The 23,563-nt window shown below is 39.0% G+C and overlaps 1 protein-coding gene across 1 annotated transcript in view; it reads right to left on the bottom strand.

Annotated features, from left to right (window-relative positions):
• Positions 1-23,563, bottom strand: part of FRY (FRY microtubule binding protein) — a 258,709-nt gene that overhangs the window by 165,393 nt on the left and 69,753 nt on the right. Inside the window, exons 4-7 of the mRNA XM_034663782.1 lie at positions 8,310-8,344; positions 4,162-4,312; positions 3,858-3,937; positions 3,662-3,742 (exon numbers count right to left, since the gene is read on the bottom strand). Of these exons, the coding sequence (XP_034519673.1) occupies positions 3,662-3,742; positions 3,858-3,937; positions 4,162-4,312; positions 8,310-8,344 (347 nt within the window). The remainder of the gene's footprint in view (positions 1-3,661; positions 3,743-3,857; positions 3,938-4,161; positions 4,313-8,309; positions 8,345-23,563) is intronic.

Raw genomic sequence — 23,563 nt, 5'->3', positions numbered from 1 at the left:
GGAAGATCAACATGACAAGACTCAAACCCACGTCTTCTGACACAAATTCCAGGAATTTCCACTACATTCCAGCTGCCTGACATTGTCATGAACTATGAAATACAGTCACTGCCCCTAAGAACAGTGTACAGTGTGATTGGGAAGATAAAGCAATGCAGAAAAGACCATGAACCATGTGAATAATAACAATATTAAATATTAAATAATAAGATAAATAATTATCAAATATTATTTATTAATCAAAAACAATCATTATAACTAATCATTTAAATTATTAAATATTATTTATAATAAGATTAATAATAATCATAATAATTATTATTGTTTATGAGGTGTGTTCACCAGTGCCTGACCCTTTGCTAGGATCTTGTTGATCCTTCTGGCAGGTGGAATGGCCAGGCCAGACCACTTTCTCACATTTCACATTGCCTTTTACGAGAATAATACACTTAAAGAGGCTCCAGGGCACAGGAGAATGAAAGGGCTCTTTCCAGCTGGATAATTAGTGGAGACTTCTGGGGATTTGAGTTGAGGTAAAGGCTGAGTCTTTAGGCAGTGATGATAATGGGTGGGAAGCAGAGATGGCGTGCAAAGCAATGGAAGGGACACTTTTAATCAAGATTATAAAAATTTATTAATTCTCAACTGGATTTTTAAAAATTATATTTTTATTCAAGTTACTTCCAAACAGTAAAAAAACTTACCAAGGATTTTAATTTTAGAAATGTGAAAGCTTAAAAGGAAAAAGTAATCTTGTAGGTTAGAGTTATATTGTTTAAAGAACATATGATACTTAGGGAAGTTTGTTTTCTATCCCTAATCCATGACTAAAACAAGGAGCGGTAGGAGAGGGCAGGTTACTTGTATAACTAGTTCAACAGTCTCAGGGTGGATGGCTGACAGTCTATTTATTTCTCATTGAAGAATAAATATGGCTATCTTTTACTTTTAAAAGTCCCAGATGACATAAACATATTATTTTAGTATTAAAAAAAGCCCAAAATCTATTTGCACTTAAAATCTATTTTTCTGTAAAATAATTTTAGGGAAAAATTAATTCATTTTCAATGACTGTGCCTTTAGTGTTTCATGCTGCCTTTAGTAAACACAGTAACTAAATGATTACTCAGTCTTTGGTATACCAGAACATCCATATAAAAATAAATTGCTTTAAAATGTTCAGTACATATTGTAAAAGTAAGAGTTTAAGGATATATACATTATGATTATATCACATAAAGAGAAAGCAATTTTGAAAGCTATGAGTCTTAGAGGCCATTATCACTATATAAATAAATATACCAGATTTTAACCAAAGAAACTTACCTTAAAAAAAAATCAAACTTTAACTTAACTGACTTTCAAAAAGTCAACACTTTGGGTGAATATCACTAAATAGCAAAATTTTTTTTCCCTTAATGTTAGGAATTAAGTGCATTATCATCCGTAAGATCAAAAATAGTGATTTTGCTAAAACTTAAAGACTAAAACTAAGCATTAATAACTAAAGTCATAATGAAGAAAATATTTCATATGCATTACCACTGGGAGCTAGATGTAAAGTCTAAAATTAGAATTGTTATATTACTCGAGTTTATTAAAAAAAAAAAAAGATAACCACCCTGTACTAGATAAGCATACATCCTTCCCCCCTCCCCCCCGAGAACAAAGGAAACAGTACTTTTCTAAGCCAATGACAAAGTAATGTTTCTGGCATACTCACGAAAAGGAAACAATGTGATAATTTGGATTATGACACCAGTTTAAGGTTGTACTATCTATTAATAAAGGTTATCTATACATTGACTGGTTGAGAATATATCATTGTGATTACTATACACTACTGTAGTTACTATAAGAAGCCACTGACCAAGGGGTTCTCTTATGACTGGAAAGTACTGGAGCATTGTCCAAATTGAGACCTTTCATATACCCGACTATTGCAGAATTGGGACAAATACTGACATCATGGAAATTAAAACAAGCCATGGTTGGCAAGAAAACACTGGCTTGGTGGATCATATAAATCTGACCTAATATGGAAATTCCTATAACCTTAGAATGTGGCTTAGTTATGACATTGTTTTTCAGTTCGTTCACAACCAACTCAAAATCACTATTGCTAAGGAAGGTGATTCTACAGGAACCAATATTGTGAATGAATAGTTCCCCAAAACTAAGAAAAACACAAAAAGCCATTTTTGGCAAATTAAATCTTCCAAATGATAGTATAAGAGAATTGGACTGGGATAATTACAGAAGGAATTACATAGGAATAGGTTGAGAGTTTCAGGATTTGGACACAAATGAGCCAAATATATATCAATAACTCATTTTTCTGATCTTTTCTAGGAATGGGGTTGAGACATGTAAATCAACTTGCTAGGTAATTGAAGCTTCTCCCTTCAAAATGCCAATACTTCTGTCCTTCAATTGCAATAGAAAAAGATGTATTGGGCTTTGTTTTTCTTGACGATTCATGAACCACGATTATGACAATGGGTTGCAATAGAAGTGCAATATAATCTCATGCAAAATGGCCCAGATAACACTACTGTTTAGTTCTTACATACACTTTGGCTACTTTTTCTTTCCTCTCTGTTGCTGCCAGGCTTTGAGCCTGATATTTCTCACTACTATCAGTGTATCTCTCTCTCTCTCTCATCTAACACTAATGTTTTAGGTTAGAAATAATATGTCGTAGAGATGAATAGATAAACCAGGTTAAATAAGTCACGCCGAAGTATTTTGGGGGTCTTTTTCCTGAGTTCTTGTCTCTGTTTTCGCTAGGTAAGGTTGCTGAGTAAGTACTTTCTACAAGATTTTGTTTTTTGATAAATTGGGCATTTCCATGCTATTGAGTTAGGAAATTCCATCTCTTGGAGATAAAAATCTCTTTCTTGAGCATTGCATTTCACAAGCATCAGGGCATCACTGTTGCTTTAATTTCACCTCTTGGCCTGGATTCATAGTTTGTCTCTGGCTCATTTTGCCTAACCTAGGCATTCAGGATTTTGCCTGATTTGCCTCAGGGTTGAATAAGATGAAGACGGGTGAATAAGGTGTGACATCACTTTTGGAAGAAGTATATTATTGCTAATAGTCTAACACCACTTTGTTCTAGCCTGCTAAGTAGTGTTATGGGGCCAGATAAATTTAGCAATGAGAATTTTCCCCCGACTTGTTTCCATGACAGAGTCTGGGACATTTTTAGCTCAGCTGAATTAAGTAAGGTCTATAGTAGAGGGACAATTTAGAATGGAATTTTCCCATTCACAGATGATATATAGTGTATTTACCCACTCATGGAATATAGAAAACAGAACTTCTGAAACCGGTAAACTCCTTTGGAATATTTGGGCAGAGAGAAAAGAAACTTGGTTAGTCCATTTCTTTCTTTGATGCAGTACTCTGAAACTCATGGACTCCTGGTAGGACCTGGCCCAACTGCCAGGTAAAAAAGATAATAGAGAAAACAACTGGAAACAAACTTGGTACGTGCCTCAAGGGGGCTTTTAGTCAGTTTCAGAGACATGGCGCCTATAGCCACAAGGACCCAAGCTCTCTGCTAGCTCACACACAGCCCCTTCCTGAGAGCTGGGCTGGGCTGCAGCAGAAGAGGCACTCGAGCTCTTCTGGTAAAGGACTGACATTCACTTACTTAGCTTGTGCCAACACTCCGATGACTTCTGCATACAGGTCTGCCACAATGTGCATATTGCCAGTGTTGGGACCAAGGTACCTAAGTAAGATATGATTGGACAAGTGAGGGATCCCTGGTCATCTAAAAAGAGCACACTTGTTTAAGATTTAAGTACCCAACTTCTTCAAAATTCTAAGGAGATAAATTACTTTACCCTTCTTTGTACTTAAAGTGCTTGAAAGCCAAGTTAATAACATCATGTATTAGACTGTCTATTACAGGATGAAGTGGAATCTGAAAAGGAAAAAAAAAAAGAAGATGGCTTTTAATCTGGAAGGAAAAAACAAAGATCAAGTCAGTAACAGTACTTCTGGTAACTATATACGTTAGCAATCAATAAACATAATTCGCATGACCCAGGATTTGAAATACAGGAACAATTTAAAACTTACATTTTAAAAACATAAGTAGTTTTCAGATAAATCTTATCTAAAAGGAACATTAAATTACTGACCTACCTGTTTCAAAACTTCTATTAATACTAAAGAAAAAATAAAATCAATGGCGAGGTCCCGTCTTTCCATTAAATAATCTCGCTGTTGTTCATCACTGTAAAATTTAAAATATTCATATTCAGTGGCATTGAAGATTATTTTCAGAGTGATACAACTCACCAGACATCAAGGGCTCATTCTCAATGAACTGCAAACCAATTCTGCTATTACAAGGTTACAGTGGTAAATATATGCAAACGCTTATTATCAGTGAGATGTAGGGAACTCACATTACATCAGAATATTTGACTTCAAATTTCAACTTCTCAACCACGTCAACTTGAGTAGCCACTTGTCAATCTACAACCTCATCCAATGACGTTTCTTTCTTTCTTCCTTTCTTTCTTTTTCTTTCTTTCTTTCCTTCTTTCTCTCTTAATAAAGGTTTTATTTATTTGAGAGTGAGAGAGAGAGAGAGAGAGAGAGAGAGAGAGAGAGAGCACAAGCAGGGGGAGGGGAAGAAGGAGAAGCAGACTCCCTGCTGAGCAGGGAGCCTGATGCAGGGCTTGATCCCAGGACCCTGGGAGCATGACCTGAGCTGAAGGCAGATGCTTAACCAACTGAGCCACCCAGGTGCACCTCCATGGACTTTTCCAAGGTGACTTCCTGGAATTCTATCATCTGTAGAATGGATACAGACCCACGGCAGGGCTGCCATACTGGAGGTGGGTATTGAGAAGCTCTTGTGAAAGAAGCACACAATGTAGGAAATAGTAAGGACAGAATATGATTATCGGTTACAGCTGGACTACAGAGGGTGGAGAAAGGTTAGGAATCACTTTTCTTTTTTTGTTTTCATGCCTCTTTCCTCTTGACCTTCTGCCACTTGAGGTTTATGGATAAAGAAGTGAAGGGACAGTGGGAGAGAGAATGGTTATAAAGCAGGTGGAAGAAAGGTAGGAAGAGGCAAAGTGGAGTCATTTGAACTCACTCAAAAGTTAGGGAGCAGAATTAGCACTGTCAGAAGGACAGAAATGTCCATCCACCCCCACCCCCACCTTGAACCCCCAGTTGCGGCTTATTGAACATACTAACTGAGGGCTAAATTGGAATTGAAACGAAAGACAAATGACATGACTGCCGAGACCCTGGCACAGAACTGTGGCTAAGAGCGCTGGCTTTGGTGTGGAACAGTTCTGGGTTAAAATGATGCCTCTTCTATTTCCCGGTAATTGCTCCATCTACAAAATGGGAATAATAATAGTAATTATAGGAAGGTCTGCTTGAGTGTTAAATAAGATAAAGTGTGTAATGTATTTAACATAGTCTCTTGAATACAGAACTGCTCAGTACTCGCCTATTAAGGAAAGGATGACCAGATTTGGGCTTGTCAGGCAGGCATTTTCGAAATAAGTCAAGAATATTTTATCTTATTTTTAAAAATCTTTTTTTAAAGACTTAATTTATTTATTTGACAGAGAGAGAAAGAGAGCAAGCAAGCGCACAAGAAGGGGGAGCAGCAGGCAGAGGCAGAGGGAGAAGCAGGCTCCCCACTGAGCAGGGAGTCTGACATGGGACTCGATCCAAGGACCCTTGGATCGGGACCTGAGGTGAAGGGACACACTTAACTGACTGAGCCACCCAGATGCCCCAAATCAAGCATATTTTAAATATGGAATGTTTTTCCCCTTAGTCAAAGGGAATGAGAAGAAAGAAAGGTGATATTCAATATCTAAAAAATAACTTCTGGAGAAGCCCTGTAACCCTGAGCAGGTCGAATGAAGGCTGGTGAATGACAGAATGGGTCAGCAAGGGAAGTTGCACTGTAACTGTCAAGGAGAAATGTATGGACAGGGTAGAAAAGCGTTCACTCAGGTTCATTGTGAATTAGTCTGGCCAAGAGGAAGAACACTGGCCCACACCATCTATCTGAAGTCCTTTAAGACCCACTAGAACTGAAAAGAGCTTCTGCCAGCTGGAGGAGAGGAAAACACATGAAATTCCATTAAAAAAAGAGAACATTCACAAGTCTGACCTAGAGATTATATCATGGAATAAGTAAATAAGAAGTTTGAAGACTGAAAGGAAAGAGACCTTTCAAAGATGGCCAGCAGCAGTAGACAGAAAATTGTTGTGTTGGATGGCCAACAAGGGTCTTTAAAAGGGGCCAGAGGACCTTGAGAAAGTAGCAGTTCTTGGCAGGGAAAAAAACTTTAAACCCCTGATTCTATTTAATAAGTCAGTTTATGCTTTCAAATAAAAGTAAGACCTATACTTTTCCAATAATGAATTCAACTTTATTGCTGGTTTGAGGTCTAACTGCCAGGAGCCGGCAGCATTTGACAAATTTATTTGGCAGTCAAAATGTTGATGTTATACTAATCTTAGAAATCATAACCCTAGTACACATCTGTCACATTTGACTGTTTTCGGTTGCTTATGCTTCTCTCTAAAGTTCCTCTTTTCTTTTTTTCTGGTAACAGAAACTCGCATTATTACCTACATCATGCTCTAGACACTCTCATTTTTTTGGCTTTCTCCCAAGCACACATTCTTATTTTGAACTTCCAAAAGCTAATTAAATGCTGCTGAGTTGAATTTCACTGTTCTGATGCCGTATTTGATCTTGGCTATTACTCTGATCTCCTAAAAACAATCAGTAACCTGATTTTTCAAATATTATTTTCAATCCATAAAGAAATAAATTCATGAAAAATCCAGTTTTAGTAACTACATTCTGACAAAACAGAGAAACAAAACCAAAACTCAGCTAATTCAACTCATTAAAAAGGCCCTATTCTTCACCCCCAAGGAAAAGTTTAATATCTGTTTATAAACTAACATGCAATATGGGAAGAATAATAAAATGATACCATTAATTTTTTTAAAAGATTTTATTTATTTATTTGAGAGAGAGAGAGCACAAGAGAGGGCAGGGGAGCGTTAGAGAAGGACAAGCAGATTCCCCACTGAGTATGAAGCCACACATTGGCTCAATCCCCGGACCCTGAGACCATGACCTGAACCAAAGTCAGACGCTTAACCAACTGAGCCACCCAGGTGCCCCTGATACCATTAATTAACTGATCACACAGTATGAACTATTTTCAGATTTACCTTTACCTTACCAGATTTAAGATTTTACCTTTGAAATTTGATACATCAAAAAATATTTGTAAGAAGAGACTGCTAATTAGTATGGGGTTTCTTTTTGGGGTGATGAAATGTTCTGGAATTAGTGGTGATGGCTGCACTACCTTGTGAATATACTAAAAACACAGAACTACACACTTGAAAAGAATGAATTTTGCCATGTGTAAATTATATCACAATAAAAATTTCCCTCTCTTCAACTAAAAAATGATTTAATACGAAAGTTATTAATATCTCTCCCAAACAAGGTGATAAATAAATGACTGAATCTTGCATAAACTCGAGCATATTATAAAATGAAATTAGAAGTTTGGATGAAATGTAATTCATTTCATGACACTGAGAAGTGGATATTTAAAAAAAAGCATTAGACATGTCAAGAAAAATGAGAGAGATAAATCACTCACAAGAAGTAGTTAATATCTGATTTTCTGAATGATTCATTTTAGTTTACTCTCTTTAAAAATGCATAATCAATTCATATGGAGAAGTCTGTTTCTAAAATAATTTTTAAAAGGTAAACACAGCACACTTTCTTATATTTGCTTATATTTCAAACATATGAATTACATATATTTACATAAACATTTGGGGGATGCAGATTCATTTGACAATACAAGAATCTTAATTTTATGGTTGCTAAAGTGTTTCTGTAGCAGCAAGTTCCACTTTTCAAATCCATAACAGAAGGGGAGCACTGAATAAATAAACAAAATTCTCAGCTGCGAGGGAAGTTCGAGATGGTGTAATCTGACTTCCCTGTTTTGCTCGAGAAAGTATAGAGAGGTGGTGAGTTGCCCAAAGTCACAGGGCTAATTCATGGCAGCTCCAGACCTACTGCCGATGTCCCGTCCCGCCCCGCCCTCCTCCGCACTCGGCACCCTGGGCACTCAAGGTTACTAGCAAGGATGAGGCAGCATCACGCAGGGCCTGCAACAGCCCTTCTGCTTTAGGGGATACACTGGAGGAGACACGGCTCAGGAAAGAAGCAGACAAGAGAGTAACCTAGGGCTCTTTACACCTGCCCCACCNGAGAGCTCATTGAGCTGATGACCTACAGAGAAAAACAGGTGATAAAAAAGCTTCGGCGGCCCTGCCAATTACTGAGAAACTTTTCATTTCACAAATAACTCCAAGCTATATTCACCACAAAATCTTCTTATTCATCACATCTTTCCTTTATTAGTATATTCCCAAGGGCCCAAATCTCTTAATGTTAACAGATGTTCTTTATATTATAATTTTGTGGTTCAAGAAAGTTAATTACTTTGACTTCCTTTCATTCCAGAAATCAGATGTTAATTGCACACAGGCTATTCATGGACCACAGAGAAATTATTTCCCACACTGTCCAAGAAGTATAGTGCCTTGTACTCCTTAAGTCTCAAAAATGCTTGTTGTATATATAAATAAATATATTAATTAACACAATTACATTAGTCACTTAAGTGAAATTAAAAAAAAAAATCTAGCTCCCAAACAAATAACCTAAGTGGTAATACAATGTATGGGTTTCTGCCAATAATCATTCATCCACTCATCTGAGTTATGCCTCAAATTAGACTCAAGACATGAACCAGTAGCAATAATTTCCTGTGTATCACCTTAAAGGCAAACTACTGCTCTTTTTTTTTTAAACAACAAATATATCTTTGATAGATGAGTTATTTCAATTTCCTTATCTGGAACGATTTGTGATCTTTTATTATCATGAGAAAATTAACCCCAACTGATATCTCATACCACATGCAAAAATTAATTAAAAAATCATACTATAAAAACTTAAAACTGTAAATCTTCTGAAGAAAACACAGGAGAAAATCTTTGTGACTCTGGCTAGCAGAGGATTTCCTAGGTAACACACCAGGAACAAACTCCATGACAATTTGATACTGAACGTCATCAAAATTAAAAGCTTCTGTTCTGGGGATGATTCAATCAATCAAGGATGGTTCACTATTCACAAATCAATCAACGTGATACACCACATTAACCAAATGAAGGATACAAAGTCATACGATCATCTCAGTAGATGCAGAAAAAGCATTTGACAAAATTCAACATCATTTATGATAAAAGTGTTCAATAAAATGGGTTTGGGGGGAACATATCTCAACATAAAAAAGGCCATACATGAAAAACCTACAGATCACATCATATTCAATGGTGAAAAACAGAGCTTTTCCTTTAAGATCAAGAACAAGACAAGGATGTCCATTGTTACCACTGTGTTACAACATAGTACTGTAAGTCCTAAACACAGCCAACAGCCAAGAAAAAGAAATAAAAGGCATCCAAATTGGCAGGGAAGAAGTAACGCTGTCTCAAGTAAAGACGACATGATACTATATATATTCTAAAGACTCTACCAAAAAACTATTAGAAGCAATAAATGAATTCAATAAAGTCACAGTATACAAAATTAATACACAGAAATCAGTTGCATTTCTATACACTAATAACAAAGTAGCAGAAAGAGAAATCATGAAAGCAATTCCATTTACAATTGTACCAAACAGAATAAAATACCTAGGAATAAATTTAACCAAGGAGGTAAAAGACCTGAATTGGGTAACTATTAAGATATTGACAAAAGAAGAAGACACAAAGGAAAGATATTTCATCTCATGGATTAGAAGAATTAATACTGTTACAACGTCCATACTACCCAAAGCAATCTACAGATTCAATGCAATTCTTATCAAAATACCAACAGCATTTTTCACAGAAGTAGAATAAATAATACTAAAATTTGTATGGAACCTCAAAAGGCCCCGAATGGTCAAAGCAATCTTGAAAAAGAAGAACAAAACTGGAGGCATCACAATCCCAGATTTGAAGATATACTACAAAGCTCTAGTAATCAAAACAGTTTGGTACTGGCACAAAAACAGGCACATAGATCAATGGAGCAGAATAGAGAGCTCAGAAATAAACCCATGCACATATGGTCAATTAATCAATGACAAGGGAGGCAAGAATACAAAATGGAGAAAAGACAGTCTCCTCAATAAATGTCACTGGTGTTGGGAAAACTGGACAGCTACACACAAAAGAATGAAACCGGACCACTTTATTATACTTTCTCACACAAAAATAAACTCAAATTAAAGATGCCTAAATGTGAGACAGAAAACCATAAACCTCCTAAAAGAAAACACAGGCAATAATTTCTCTAACATCAGTCCTAGCAACATTTTTCTAGATATGTCTCCTCAGGCAAGGTAAACAAAAGCAAAAATAAACTAGTGGGACTAACCCAAAATAAAACGCTTTTGCGTAGTATAGGAAACCATCAACAAAATGAGAAGGTAACATACTGAATGTGAGAAGATATTTGCAAGTGACATATCTGATAAGAAGTTAATATCCAAAATATAGAAACAATACTTACACAACTCTACACCAAAAACTCCCCCAAGAAATCCAATTAAAAATGGACAGAGGACCTAAACAGATTTTTTTTTTCCGCAGAAGACAAACAGATGGCAGACAGACACATGAAAAGATACTCAGTATCACTAATTATTGAGGAAATGCAAATCAAAACCATTACCATTAAGGTAATACCTTAAATGGGTCAGAATGGCTAGAATCATAAAGACAAGAAATAACAAGAATTGGTGAGGATGTCTCATGCACTGTTGGTAGGAACGTAAACTGATGCAACCACCAAGACATGGAAGCAGCTCAAGTGTCCACCCACAGAAGATGTGGTATATATACATACAATGGAATATTACTCAGCCATAAAAAAGAACGAACTATTGCCACTAGCAGCAACATGGATGGACCTAGAGAGTATGATGCTGAGTAAAATAAGTCAGACTGAAAAAGACAAATATCCAATGATTTCACGTCTTTGTGGAAACTGAAAAACAGAACAAAACAAACAAAATGGAGAAGGAGACCCATAAATACAGAGAACAAATCGATGGTTGCCAGAGGGGCGGGGGATGAGCAAGATGGGTGAAAGGGGAGTGGGAGCCACAGACTTGCAGCTAGCCGATGAAGAGGTCACGGGGATAAAAGGCACAGCATAGGGAATCTAGTCAATGAGACTGTAATAGTGTTGTGCCGTGACAGATGGGAGCCTCACCTGTGGTGAGCACAGCAGAATGTATACACTCGTGGAATCACTATGCTGTACGCCAGAAACTAATGTAACGGTGTGTGTCAACAATACTTCAGTAACAAAATTAAGAGCTTCTGCTTTTAGGAAGATACTGTCAAGAAAGTGATGAAAAGATAGGCTGTAGACCCGGAGAAAATACTGGCAAACACCCCGCCGATAAAGGCTTATAAACAGAACATGAAAACCTATGATGAGAGAGGTTTTAGCTACCTCATTCACAAACACAAATTCACAGAATTTCTTACACGCAAATTATAACCCCCAGTGCCAATGCGACAGCGATTAAATAGGCATGTTCAAACACTACTGATAGATGAAAAAAATTGGCATAACCTATCTGGAAGGAAATCTGGAAATGCAGATCAACAACCTAATAAAAAGGCATTCTCAATAAGCCCATTCTTGGGGATTTATCTCAAATACATAATTAGAGGTAAGGATGTTCAGGACAACATTACATATTATATAAAAAAGGGGAACAACCTAAATGTCCAGCTATGTGTAAATGCCTCAGTACAACATGGAATGTGATGTAGATTACCTCTGAAACCATTAAAAATCACAGTTCAAAAATATGACATGAAAACGTTCATAATATGTTAAATGGAAGAAGAACTAAAAAATCATCCAATTGGTAAGATTCCAACTCAGCACAGACACCACATAAATATGCATATACGGAAAACGCAGCTAGGAGGAGATACACCGACATACCTAGCGTGCACATGGCAATCAGGAGTCCTCAGGACAGAGAGCTCACTAGAGGGAGAGGCGGGTGGGAGGTTCAAGAGACAGGAAGGTGGGATTTTGTAGAAAGGGTAGAAATAGGAGATAAGAGTCGAGAAAAAAGCTAAGCAAAGACTCAAAGGCAGGAAGCCTATGGTGATGAAGGTGCAAAATAATTGTTCACAATGATTACAGTGATTAATTTAATAAAGGTTTTGAGTGAACTGAGAGAAGAACTATCTGGCTGGTGTAGGGACTGGTATACCAGAGTCAAGAACATACTGTTGAAAATTTTAAGCTGAAACTCAATCATAGCAAATACTTAATGCTAGTCCGAAGAATTTCAGTATTCTTCTCTAGAAAATGGGAAGCCCCTCAAGATTTCTGAATAGGAAAATAAGCCCACTGACATGTTGAGGAGGTTTAATTCAGCAGTGATGTGTAGGCTGGACCAAAGGGGCTTGCCAACAGGGGCGGTTAGGAGTGCACGAACACACGCGCGTGTACACACTCACACATACACACACCCACTCACACTCACACACCACAGACACCCCCCCCACACACACACACACACTTAAACTGAACGAGGCTATTGCAACAGTTCCAGGCACACTGTGATCAGGGCTTGAGCCGGGAGGTGGCAGAAGAAATGGAAAACCTTAGTTAACTTAAAATGTTTCTGTAGTTAAGCAGGAGAGGCTTAACTTCTTTTTATAAAGGAAACTAGAGGAATGGGAGCTGAAGGGCTTCGTGTCAATGGGACTTTCCACTGTCAGCTTTAAAAGCAGCTCTAAGATTGAATGGAGCAATTATGCGTTCTTCCTCAGATTCTCTTTTTTAAGAGCCTTATTTCTTGTTCTCCCTTATGGTTATGGTTATAAGTACATCCATAAAATTGTACGCTATCTTTACCTCTGGTTTAATATCAGTTCAGAAATAAATAGGCTATTGCATTCTGCCTGCCCTGTGAACATAATCACCAGTAGTTTTTTTTTAATTGAAAAATACCTAATTATTTTTTAAAAAATGGCCCTCTCCCCACACTGTAGTGTTCACAGCCACAACATACTTCCCCTTTGTTCCTGTGGATACAACAGCGGGAAATCTGGGGAAGAAAGCAAATTATGGCATGTCATGGAGGTAATTTACTAATTCTCTCTAACGTTACCCCAGCACAAGAAAGGCTGCTTCTACAATCACCACCATCTCATCTCATATTTTGAATTGGGAAATGAAAGGGGTTCCTCCCAGAGGCGGAAAATCAGAATTCAGAGTTCCTCACCATGGGTTAATTCTGCCTTAATTATCGCCTATGTAATAAAATCCCCAAACATCTACTATTATATTTCAGTAATTTAAAAAGATTTGGGTAAATCTGGATGAGACTTAAGGAGACATGATGACTAAATATAACGTGGTATCCTAGACGGTATCCTGGAACAGAAAGGAGCTATTCAGAAAAAGAAATAAAATGCAAATACAGAATTTAGTTAATAAGGTACCCATGTCGGTTTCTTAGTTGTGACAAATATACATGGCAACGAAAGGTGTTAATACAGGAAACATTGTGGGGAACACGATAATGGCATTATCTGTACACCTTTTCTGTAACTATTCAAAAATAAGAAGATTCTTTAAAAAACACTTGTGTGGGATATTTCCATGCTTCTGTTATTTACTACAGACCCATAAAGGTGATATAAACCTCTGTTTGCCTCCTCATTATCTCTGGGTAGAGCACACAATGTTTAGCTACTTACACTTACTTAGGTGTAACCCACGTGCTCCACAGAGAACTCAATAGCATTCTTTAAACCCCAGCCATAATAATTTTTTCTACCCATTAAACAGTCACCTCGAAGCCATTCTTGGTATTCTATCTACTAGACATACTTTCCATGGCAAACACAGCGAGACCATCTTAGAAGAGATGAAAGGCCAGGATGGGGTGGATGTTGTGTTTTTTCCATCTCTCTGTTACTGCCCTTTTGAGTCCAGGCTTTCAGGAAGGAAGGGTGGAATTTGCAAAGACCTGGCCCTCAAAGCTCAGGAAGGGAGGAAGGTCTAGCTGGCTTCTTGGTTACTCAACTCCTTCATTTACAGGAAACAGAGCCAATGGCGAGATGAATTCTAGCTCTGTGCCGCTGCTGACAGGGGCAGGCCCATTTACAAAGATGTGCTTGTTGCATTTAAATGATCATATTCTTCCATCATAGATGAGCTAGGTACTGAGATGAAGTGCACAGAATTGCAGAACTATTTCATACTGGTGTTTGCTTTTGGGGGGCGAGAGGGGGATACTGAATGTACTTTGCAAATGTTTCTTGATGTTTATTTTGGCATTTTATGTATAAATAGGCTGAAAGAGACTGTCCATTATGCTGTAGGTAAGACATTAATTTTTCATAAGCATTTTATTACCTTGCTGAATGCAAAGAAGGAAACTTTACTTAAATATTTGAATAATTACTCAGTGGAGTTACTCCATAGCTTACAGTAATAAGGCTGACTTGTCCTGAGTGGTGCAGTTCGTGAATAAATTTTAAACTAACTTCATTGATAGTTTAATTTCTCAAACTAGTTCAGATGGCCAAGTGCCTGGGGGTCAGGGTACTGTCTATGTAATGCCACAAAGTGCTGATTTATTAAAGTAATTCAAATGCAATTTTTTTTTACTTGATCATATATCATACTAGCGCTAGATAATCTAGCATTCAATCAGTGGTGACAGATACCAAAGGCTAAGGAATAATTTCTTACAAAAACTTAAAATTATATAAATCTATGTATTAAATATATTTTTTCCTACAAATTAGGAAAAGATCTGTATTATTTGACTTGAATATCTTAGTCCATTTTAGGGAACGCACAGTTCCACTGGAGAATAATTTAAGAAACACAGAATAACACTGATATGAATCCAATGCCAGTTAATTTGGTCTTACTCTTGATTGTTTATATTTCTCATTGATACATTTTAAATAGATGCTGACTGAATTGTAGCATGAGAATCAATGGTGAAGCACTAGAATTTCATCTGCTTCCTTTCCAGAAAAATTATTGCTACCCAAGACGGTAACAAATTATTTTTGTTCTATGATAGAGGTATGGATTTCTTTTACCATGTGTTTCCTATTTATAGATGGCATTTTTAACAGACTAAGAAACTGAGGTGCTACAAAAGTACGTAAATATCCAACATCTAGAAGGAAACCCCAGTAGAAGTTACTTAGTATGTCTGAGCAAATTATCTGGAATTTATAGAGATGACACTAGTCAAGAATATGTCACACTGGATTGCAAATAAGCTGCAACTTAAATCATGCTCTCAGAACCCCCATGTGATGACTGATCCTTCACAAGCCACATTTTCCTGATCTCATTAGTGTATTGGGAAGATCAGATAGCCTTGAGTTCAAGGTACAGCTCTGCCCTTTATTGGTTGTGGAAGCTTGGGCGTGTCCTCTTCTCTGAGGCTCTGTATTTCCAGCTATAAAACAGGATGGAAGAATACTTACCTCACTGGGTTTTTCTGAAGAGTAAATGAGATACTCTAAAGTGTGGGGCACATAACAGACCTTCAAAGATGTCTATTTCTATTTTCCTCTTCCATTTCTAAATGTTGAAACTGAAGCCCAGACATAAAAAATTTTTGACTTTGAGAGGATCATAGGCTAAGTTAACGACAGAACAAATGATAGAAATTACTGATGGGATTTTACTTATCAGAGCTGATATTATTTAAAAAAAAAAAGAGAGAGAGAGAGAGAGAGAGAGAAAGAGAAAGACCCACCTGTCTCTTACCCAAGCACAAACTACCAGGGCCTCCATTAGAACCCTGGGAGCTTGGTTTGGGTTTCCACGTTTTTTCTGGCTTCAGCAGATGCAAACGTGGGGCCTTCCAAAATGCTTTCTTGTTGAGGGGTCCGAACAATGCCTGTCCTATGTAAGTGCCATAAGAGAAAGGGAGGGAGCACCGGGTTTGCTGCAGGCAACAGCTCACTCTGGGAAAGGACACTCTGGGATAGCTACTATCCCAGAACTAGAATCAATGGGTTGAATAAAACCCCTTACTGTGAGCCCAACTTATGTACACACCAGCCTCTCAGGAACCGCAAGCCCCTGAAAACACCGAGCCCAAATGTAAGTGAAGAATGGACACAACCATTGGCAAAGGCACAGGGTTAAGCTCTAGTATTTCATTCAGCACAAGAGGGTTCCGTGAAACACACACAGGCCTCATTTGATTCTGCTCTCCCCTCCCTCACTAAAGGATCTGCCCTTCTTCTGGCCAAATTCTCAATGACCCAAGCATTGGTGATGCTTCCTCTTCCTGCCTCACTTCTTCCCCTCCGACACCTGATTTCTGTTCTTGCCACCCACTCAATAACCTTCATATAAGACATCAGAAAGGGCAAATCTACTGGCCAAGCAACAGACCTTTGTAGTCAGTCCCCCTCAAGTCTCCTGAGTAAATGAGACTCTTTCTCAGGCTATCCTTGAACTGCTTCCCTCCTCAGGATTCGGTGATGCTTCCCGTGCTATTACCCTATACTCTCTCGTATCTCCCATATGGTTACTTAGGCACTGCCAAAGTATTCACCTGTGAAAATAGGGGTTTGGATTCTAATTCTGGTTGTTCTGGCACCAGCTCCTTCGGGGAGTAATCATACTTTACTACACAGAGAGGAAATAACTTCCACTTAGTATATGTAACTGTTTTAAGAAACAAAGTCGAGCAATACTTCAAATAGAAAACATGATGCAGCATATGATCGTTTGTGTCACATAACTTATTGTATGTTTAGGTCATTATTAGATAGAAGCAAAAGTCTAAAACCAAGGGCAAACTTGGTAAGAAAGCACATGTAAGAAACGAAAGCAAGCAAGCAAGAAAGCACACGTAGCTGGAGGTATATGAAATGATAGCAACTCGGTGATTCCTTTATTCAACAGCCACGATTTTCATCCCTGTGTGTAAATGTAGCGAGGGACTATCAGCAGCTTGTCCACCAGGTGAGGGTTACACACTTCCTCAGGTGAGGCTTACTCTGGAGTACTGTTTCCCCCTGTTTAAAATGGGTTAATGCGATATCTCACTGCATCTGGTTCCCATTTACCCCCAACCATGATCATCACAGGTTAGCTACGGTTGCACCTGAGAATCCAAAATAGAAAGTGTTGGCCTTTATATTTAAAAAGGAGATCTGTGGGGCGCCTGGGTGGCACAGCGGTTAAGCGTCTGCCTTTGGCTCAGGGCGTGATCCCGGCGTTATGGGATTCAGCCCCACATCAGGCTCCTCCGCTATGAACCTGCTTCTTCCTCTCCCACTCCCCCTGCTTCTGTTCCCTCTCTCGCTGGCTGTCTCTATCTCTGTCAAATAAATAAATAAAATCTTTAAAAAAAATAAAAATAAAAAGGAGATCTGTACACTTTGATAATGGAGGAAAGTCACTTGAAGTTAAAAGGGGGAGCTCACCATGCGCCCCATCATAGGACCCCCCACCCCCCACCCCACAGACCACCGATAGGGAACTCACCACCAGTACCATGACCGTGTTCTGTCTGGTACACTGCCTTCTCACTGACGTGTTGCCAGTCATAACCAGCCAGCATAACCTAGCTGCAAAAGTCAGTCTCTTAAACTATGTGATATTAATCTATCGACTATGAAAATGCATTCTATATGCCAACAAATAACATCGCAGTCAAAGGCTTTCTCAAAGCTGGTTTCCAGTGAGCAACTAACTGCTGATCTCTTGTTCCTCCATGAGGATCTCTGCCTGGCTGCCCTCATGGCCCATCCCTGCCCTGGAAAGCTGCATCTTCTGAGGCTTCTCGCATTTTCTTGGCGGCCACCTTTTTTTCTGGGCACTCTTCTGTGGATCCCACTTCCTGATCCTAAACTATGTTTCCCTGGGGTATTCTTCACTCATTTGCTCTGGTCTCTAATCCTTCAGTGTCTGTTGAGCAACCCCATAAATGAATGAGCCCCAGTTATTTCTCCTGAGATATCCTACCCTCCCTGAAAATTAAATACGTGTAAAATGATTTATAACCTCTCCTCAAGCCCCGCATTTCTCTGTTGGAAGCACTTTTTATCCATCCGAGAGAGTCCGGACTTTGCGGTGTGGCTCCTTCAGCCCCGGAGCAATGGGCCCCGGTGTGCCTGCTCCGCTTCAGCCCTGGCCCCTCCTCCGTACTCTGCTCTCCACAACTCAGCTTCTTTGTCCACGCAGCTCCTTCTGCCTGGCATGATCCAACCCATTTCATCTGGCTAACAGATAGCTTTAAAACACAACTGGGCCCTGATTGCTTCCCGTGACACACCTGTCCACCTGCCGAGTGTCAGTACTGCTCCCTTGCCTGAGTTCCCACAGCACTTGAAATGGACCTCTGTTACAGCATCACTGGGCTGTTATTTGTTGGGGTGTCTGTCTTCTTCCTGGGATTGAGAATTCCTTGAGGGCAGGAGCTCTATCTGACTGCTTTTGTAACCCCAGAACCTTGCACAGGTCCGAGTATGCTTGGCCACTCAATTGAATTGAATAGAAATGGTTCCAAATCATGGTTGAAAACCATAGTACTTTTTGTTTCTACTTTTCTCAACCAATATTGATTCTTCTTAAACAATTTTACATATAATTATTCTTTCTAGTTCCACTGTCTCCATTTTAGTTTGGGCACTTTCAGTCTCAAACCAACACCCAAACTCCCCAAATGCCTCTACACTTCAAGGATCTCCTCATTCATGAACCCTGCTACCTCGGGGTTAACATCAAGTTGTTACTTTGATCAAACTGGTCTTGGTATATATGAGACAAAGCCCTTCCCCCGCACACACTGCCATTAAAGTCTCCCACAGTCTGATCCCTTCCTACCTAGTCTCTTCCCTAACCCTCCCAGCCAGTAGGAAGAATTTGTGTCTCAGTAGAAAACTATGCATTGCTCAGAGCTCACCTCTCTAGGGGTTATCTAATTTGAGTCTGCGGGAGCTCTGCACCTTTTAATGCCTTTGAGCTATTTTAAAATTGTGCATATGATAGACTACTGATAGCAATGCCAAAGATTCTTGTCTACAGACAGAACAAACACTGTGCCCAGCTGAAGGTTCAATTCACCTCACTCTCCCACTGCTGGAAAATGCCAGTTTTGCCTCTGATTGTGCATTCATTTCAATGTTTCTGACTTATAAATGGGTCCCTGTTGGGGTTCTGTTCTAAACTGGTTGTAACTTCCTCATTAAACATGAGTTAAATAAAGTCTCTCACCTGTGTTCATTTTACATTTCTATGAGAGTCACAATGTCGCCTCTTTTTGAATATTATCTTTTAACAATACACATCTTCTGTCTCAACTAACAGATCTGTTCATCAGCCCCCAAAGATAACTTGAAATGTCATTTCTCTGTTCAGGGCCTTTGCAGAATTTCCTATCCTCTTTACCATCAACACCCAGTAAACTCCTATTGCTTCTATTGTTTTAGGCACCTGATAAACTATGTCCTCTTCTAGAAAGATTTTTCTAGCCATCTGGCCCTGAAGTGTATGTCTTCGGTTCCCTGAAATCTCACAATGTCTACCGTCTGCACCATCCATGTGGCATTTCTGACACATGGGGGCCCCTGTCAGAGCTGTCTGTAACTGCCTTAAACTCTTTCAGATTGAAGCTTCTGGAATGCAGGGTCCTCATCCTTACATCTCTTTGTCCCATACAGAGCCTTGTGGGTATGTATGTAAAATACATACTAGTATTTGTATGTAAATACAATATGTAAAGCAGTTACTAGTAGTATTTTTCTTCCACTAATACTTAACTTAAAAAAAAACCAATCCTGCTTAGACATCTTGTCATTTATGAAACAATAGGGCTTTTCCCCCAGGTCTATCCTATACAGGATATGATATCTAGCAAAGATAGGTAATACCTAATATCTAGTCTATTCTTATTTATAAAATATCTGATTTATTTCTTTTTTTTTAAGTAGGCTCCATGCCCCATGGGGAGACCAATGAAGGGCTTGAACTCATGACCCTGAGATCAAGACCTGAGCTGAGATCAAGAGTTGACGCTTAATGGACTGAACCACCCAGGTGCCCCAATAAAATACCTGATTTTTAGATGGACAAATGATTGCCCAAAATAAAATTCCCCAATCTTTCCTACAGCTGTCTGTGGTTATGTGATTAAGATCTCACCAACTGAATATGAGCTCAAGCAGCATGTGCAAGGTTGAGACATTCTGTTTTTTAATTTTTTCCCTATAATCCTTTTTCTATTTCTCCTTCCTGCTGCCTGGAATACAGACATAATGGCTGAGCTCTAGAAGCCAAACTGGACTAAGGAGATGAGCCATATACAAGAAAACAAAAATAATATAAAGATACTAGACTGATTTTCTTGGTATTTCTTGAATGTGAGAGAAAGAAACTATCTTGTTCAAGTCACTGTTATTTTATGGGTCATTTGCAGCCAACCCTAATCTTTACTGATGCAGGATCTGAGATCCCTTAAGTGTTGAAAACTTGCCTCTGAATTCTCACCACTTTAGTTTTTAGATTTAGAAGCACGTTATAGAGTAAAAAGCACTGGCTTTATAGTCCAAACATGTGGATGCCAGTCTGGCTCCTTCAGGCTTTAGTCATACGGTGTTGAGCAAGTTCCCTGAGACTCATTCCCATGAAATGTAATACAGAGATCATGATGGTGATGATGATGATGGCGGCTTCTTCTTGGGGTTGTTGGAAGCAGTGAGTGATGTCAGTTGAGATCATGCATGAGAAGGGGCTTCATAAATTATAAAGTATTACGTGATTTTTTTTTTTTTTTTGGTTTCTATTTCTAGCAAGAGAAAAATAAATCATGGGCTTATTAAGTGGAGGAATAAACAGGACCACCCGGGATCAGGCACTGAAAGTGCAGAAGCTCGGCGTTCTCTAGTCTATCATTCATGCGAGTGACATTTAAAAGGAGGAAACTGATAAAAATGTTCTCTAAACAGGGACCGGCTGCATACTGCTCAAAGGAGGTACTTAGCCTAGTGCCTGTCCTATGGTAAGTACTACATGAATACCCTTTCTACTGTTACCACTGCTCCCACGATCATAGCAACAGAGTCTAGCCATGCAAGGTGGCCTTGCCAGCATGTTCTTTTCACATAGACGGACCTCTGTGTGAATCCAAATTACAATCCTACTGCTTGGTATTAGAACAAGGGGAATCATATAATCTGAATGTTTAATATCAAAAGACTAAGAGAGCTTGATACATCCATGGCATTGCCAATGGAACCTCGATTGTTATAATTTGCTGGCAAAACAGTAAACGGGCACAGGTGGACCAATTTCCATCAAGTTTCCTTATGGCTCGGGAGGCTTGCTAGCTCTTAAAAGTGATCTAGGCTTGTAGGCTGCCTTCTCTCCTGGTTCATGTGCAAATTTATGACAATGAGGAGAGGATAATCTACTGTGTCTTATTTGAACGTTCTCAGTGGCCATCCTACTACTGATTCACTCATAAAGTGTCTTTAATACAGAGGGCTGTGTCACGGAACAGCACTGCTAGGGCATTAGCGTGTGCGTGGGTCACCTGGAGGTCCTGCTAAGCGGCAGAATCTGATTCGGTCAGATCTGGGGCAGGGCAGAGAGTCTGCATTTCGACATTCTGTGCAACAAGGTTAAAAGTATTATAGGTAATTAAAGTGGCAAAGTCAGGATTTAAGCCCAGTCTGTCTAATTCCAAAGGCTATCCCTCTGCCACAACGCTGAAAAGCAGAAGCAGAGGGCTGACTTACAAGTGGGAAATTGTGTTTAAGCCAACTCATTTGGGATAACGATTCTCTGCCATGTTAAAATTTAGAAGTACTATTGTCCCAGAGAATAAAGAAAGATATACATTAAGCTCAAGAAAAATAAATTTTGTTTTTGAGCAAAGGACAGTGATCTCCTAGGACAGGAATATCTAAGATAGAAATAGGACAAAATACAGACAGAGAACATAAAATACAGTGAAAAATTATGGACAACGGATGATAAATATTTACATTTTTTTTAAAGATTTCATTTATTTGAGAGAGAGAGAGCACAAAAGAGAGCACAAGCAGGGGTGAGCGGCAGAAGGAGAGAGAAGCAGACTGAGCAGGGAGCCCAATGTGGGGCTCATGGGATCACGACCTGAGCTGAAGGCAGGCACTTAACCAACAGAGCCACCCAAGCACCCCAAATATTTACATTCTTGAGGAAAAAAGAAAGAGCCACAACTTGCCCTATTTTCAAAATAATGACCCCAAATGTTTGCTCAGGGTCTCTGACCACCATAGAACCCACCAGACAACAACTAAGGATGATATGACAAGAGAAGTTCCACAACACAGGGAGATGAAGCACATACTCCACTTTGCCAGCATTCCAGAAAACAGCCAGTTCTACCAGCACCAGAGAGCAAACTCAGCACCACATCAGCCCTCGGACACTGACTGTGAGCATAAACCGTTTCCCTCCACGAACAGCTTATACAACAGAAAATGCAGAATTCAATGTCTATAATCAGTCCTTACAGGGTTTCTTTTTTTACTTAGAAAATATTTTATGTATTTATTTGAGAGAGAGAGAACATGATTGGGGTGGGGGAGGGGAGCAGAGGGAGGGGGAGAAGCAGACTCCCAACTGAGAGGGAGCCTGACGCGGTCGGGCTCAGACACCCATACGTCCCCAGTCCTTACAGTTTTGGACTGAACAAGTCTGGACTTCAACAGCCAGAGAACTTTCCTTCTGATTCCACATGAAAGGCAATTTCAAAGGCCTGCTGAAAAGTGCACTCTGTGCATTCTCCATAGGACAAGAAACCCCCACGTATCAGATCAGACTGTGGTGCATCCAACAGGTTTTTGTCTCTACCACTGGCTTCAAGTGAGGTTTTTGAAGGCGAATGTGCTGTCTTCTCCACCGTTAACTGCATCAACTCAGGAAACACCACAAACACATCTCTCACTTCCTCTGATGCCCTGTCACCCATCATTCTTCAACACACGTGAAGCCTGTAGTTACTGAGCCGGAAGCTATCAGATCCTGGTTTCCTATGCTTACTACCTGCTGTTGAGAGTAGGACGCCCTTTTTCTAGTCCTGATCTACTCTGAAAAGACTTTCCTTGTATTTATCCTGCCTTACATTGTTTTATTCATGTATCACATTCTCTATTAGAATCTAAGTTACTACACTATCTTATGATGACTGTTTAAGTGATTTCTCTCTCACAACATTGAATTCTTGTCGATTTTGTATTTTGTAACATTGTGTCAAGCAAATAGCAGGCATTCAAAAAAAGCTGGATGACAATATAAAAAGATATACTAAATTTTAGAATATAAGTTCCTTTATCTTTTCTTAGTTTCTTTAATTCTGGTATACAA

This window comes from Ailuropoda melanoleuca, chromosome 7 (assembly GCF_002007445.2).
Source record: "Ailuropoda melanoleuca isolate Jingjing chromosome 7, ASM200744v2, whole genome shotgun sequence".
NCBI classification, from domain to species: domain Eukaryota; kingdom Metazoa; phylum Chordata; class Mammalia; order Carnivora; family Ursidae; genus Ailuropoda; species Ailuropoda melanoleuca.
This window is presented reverse-complemented; position numbering and strand designations above follow the sequence as displayed.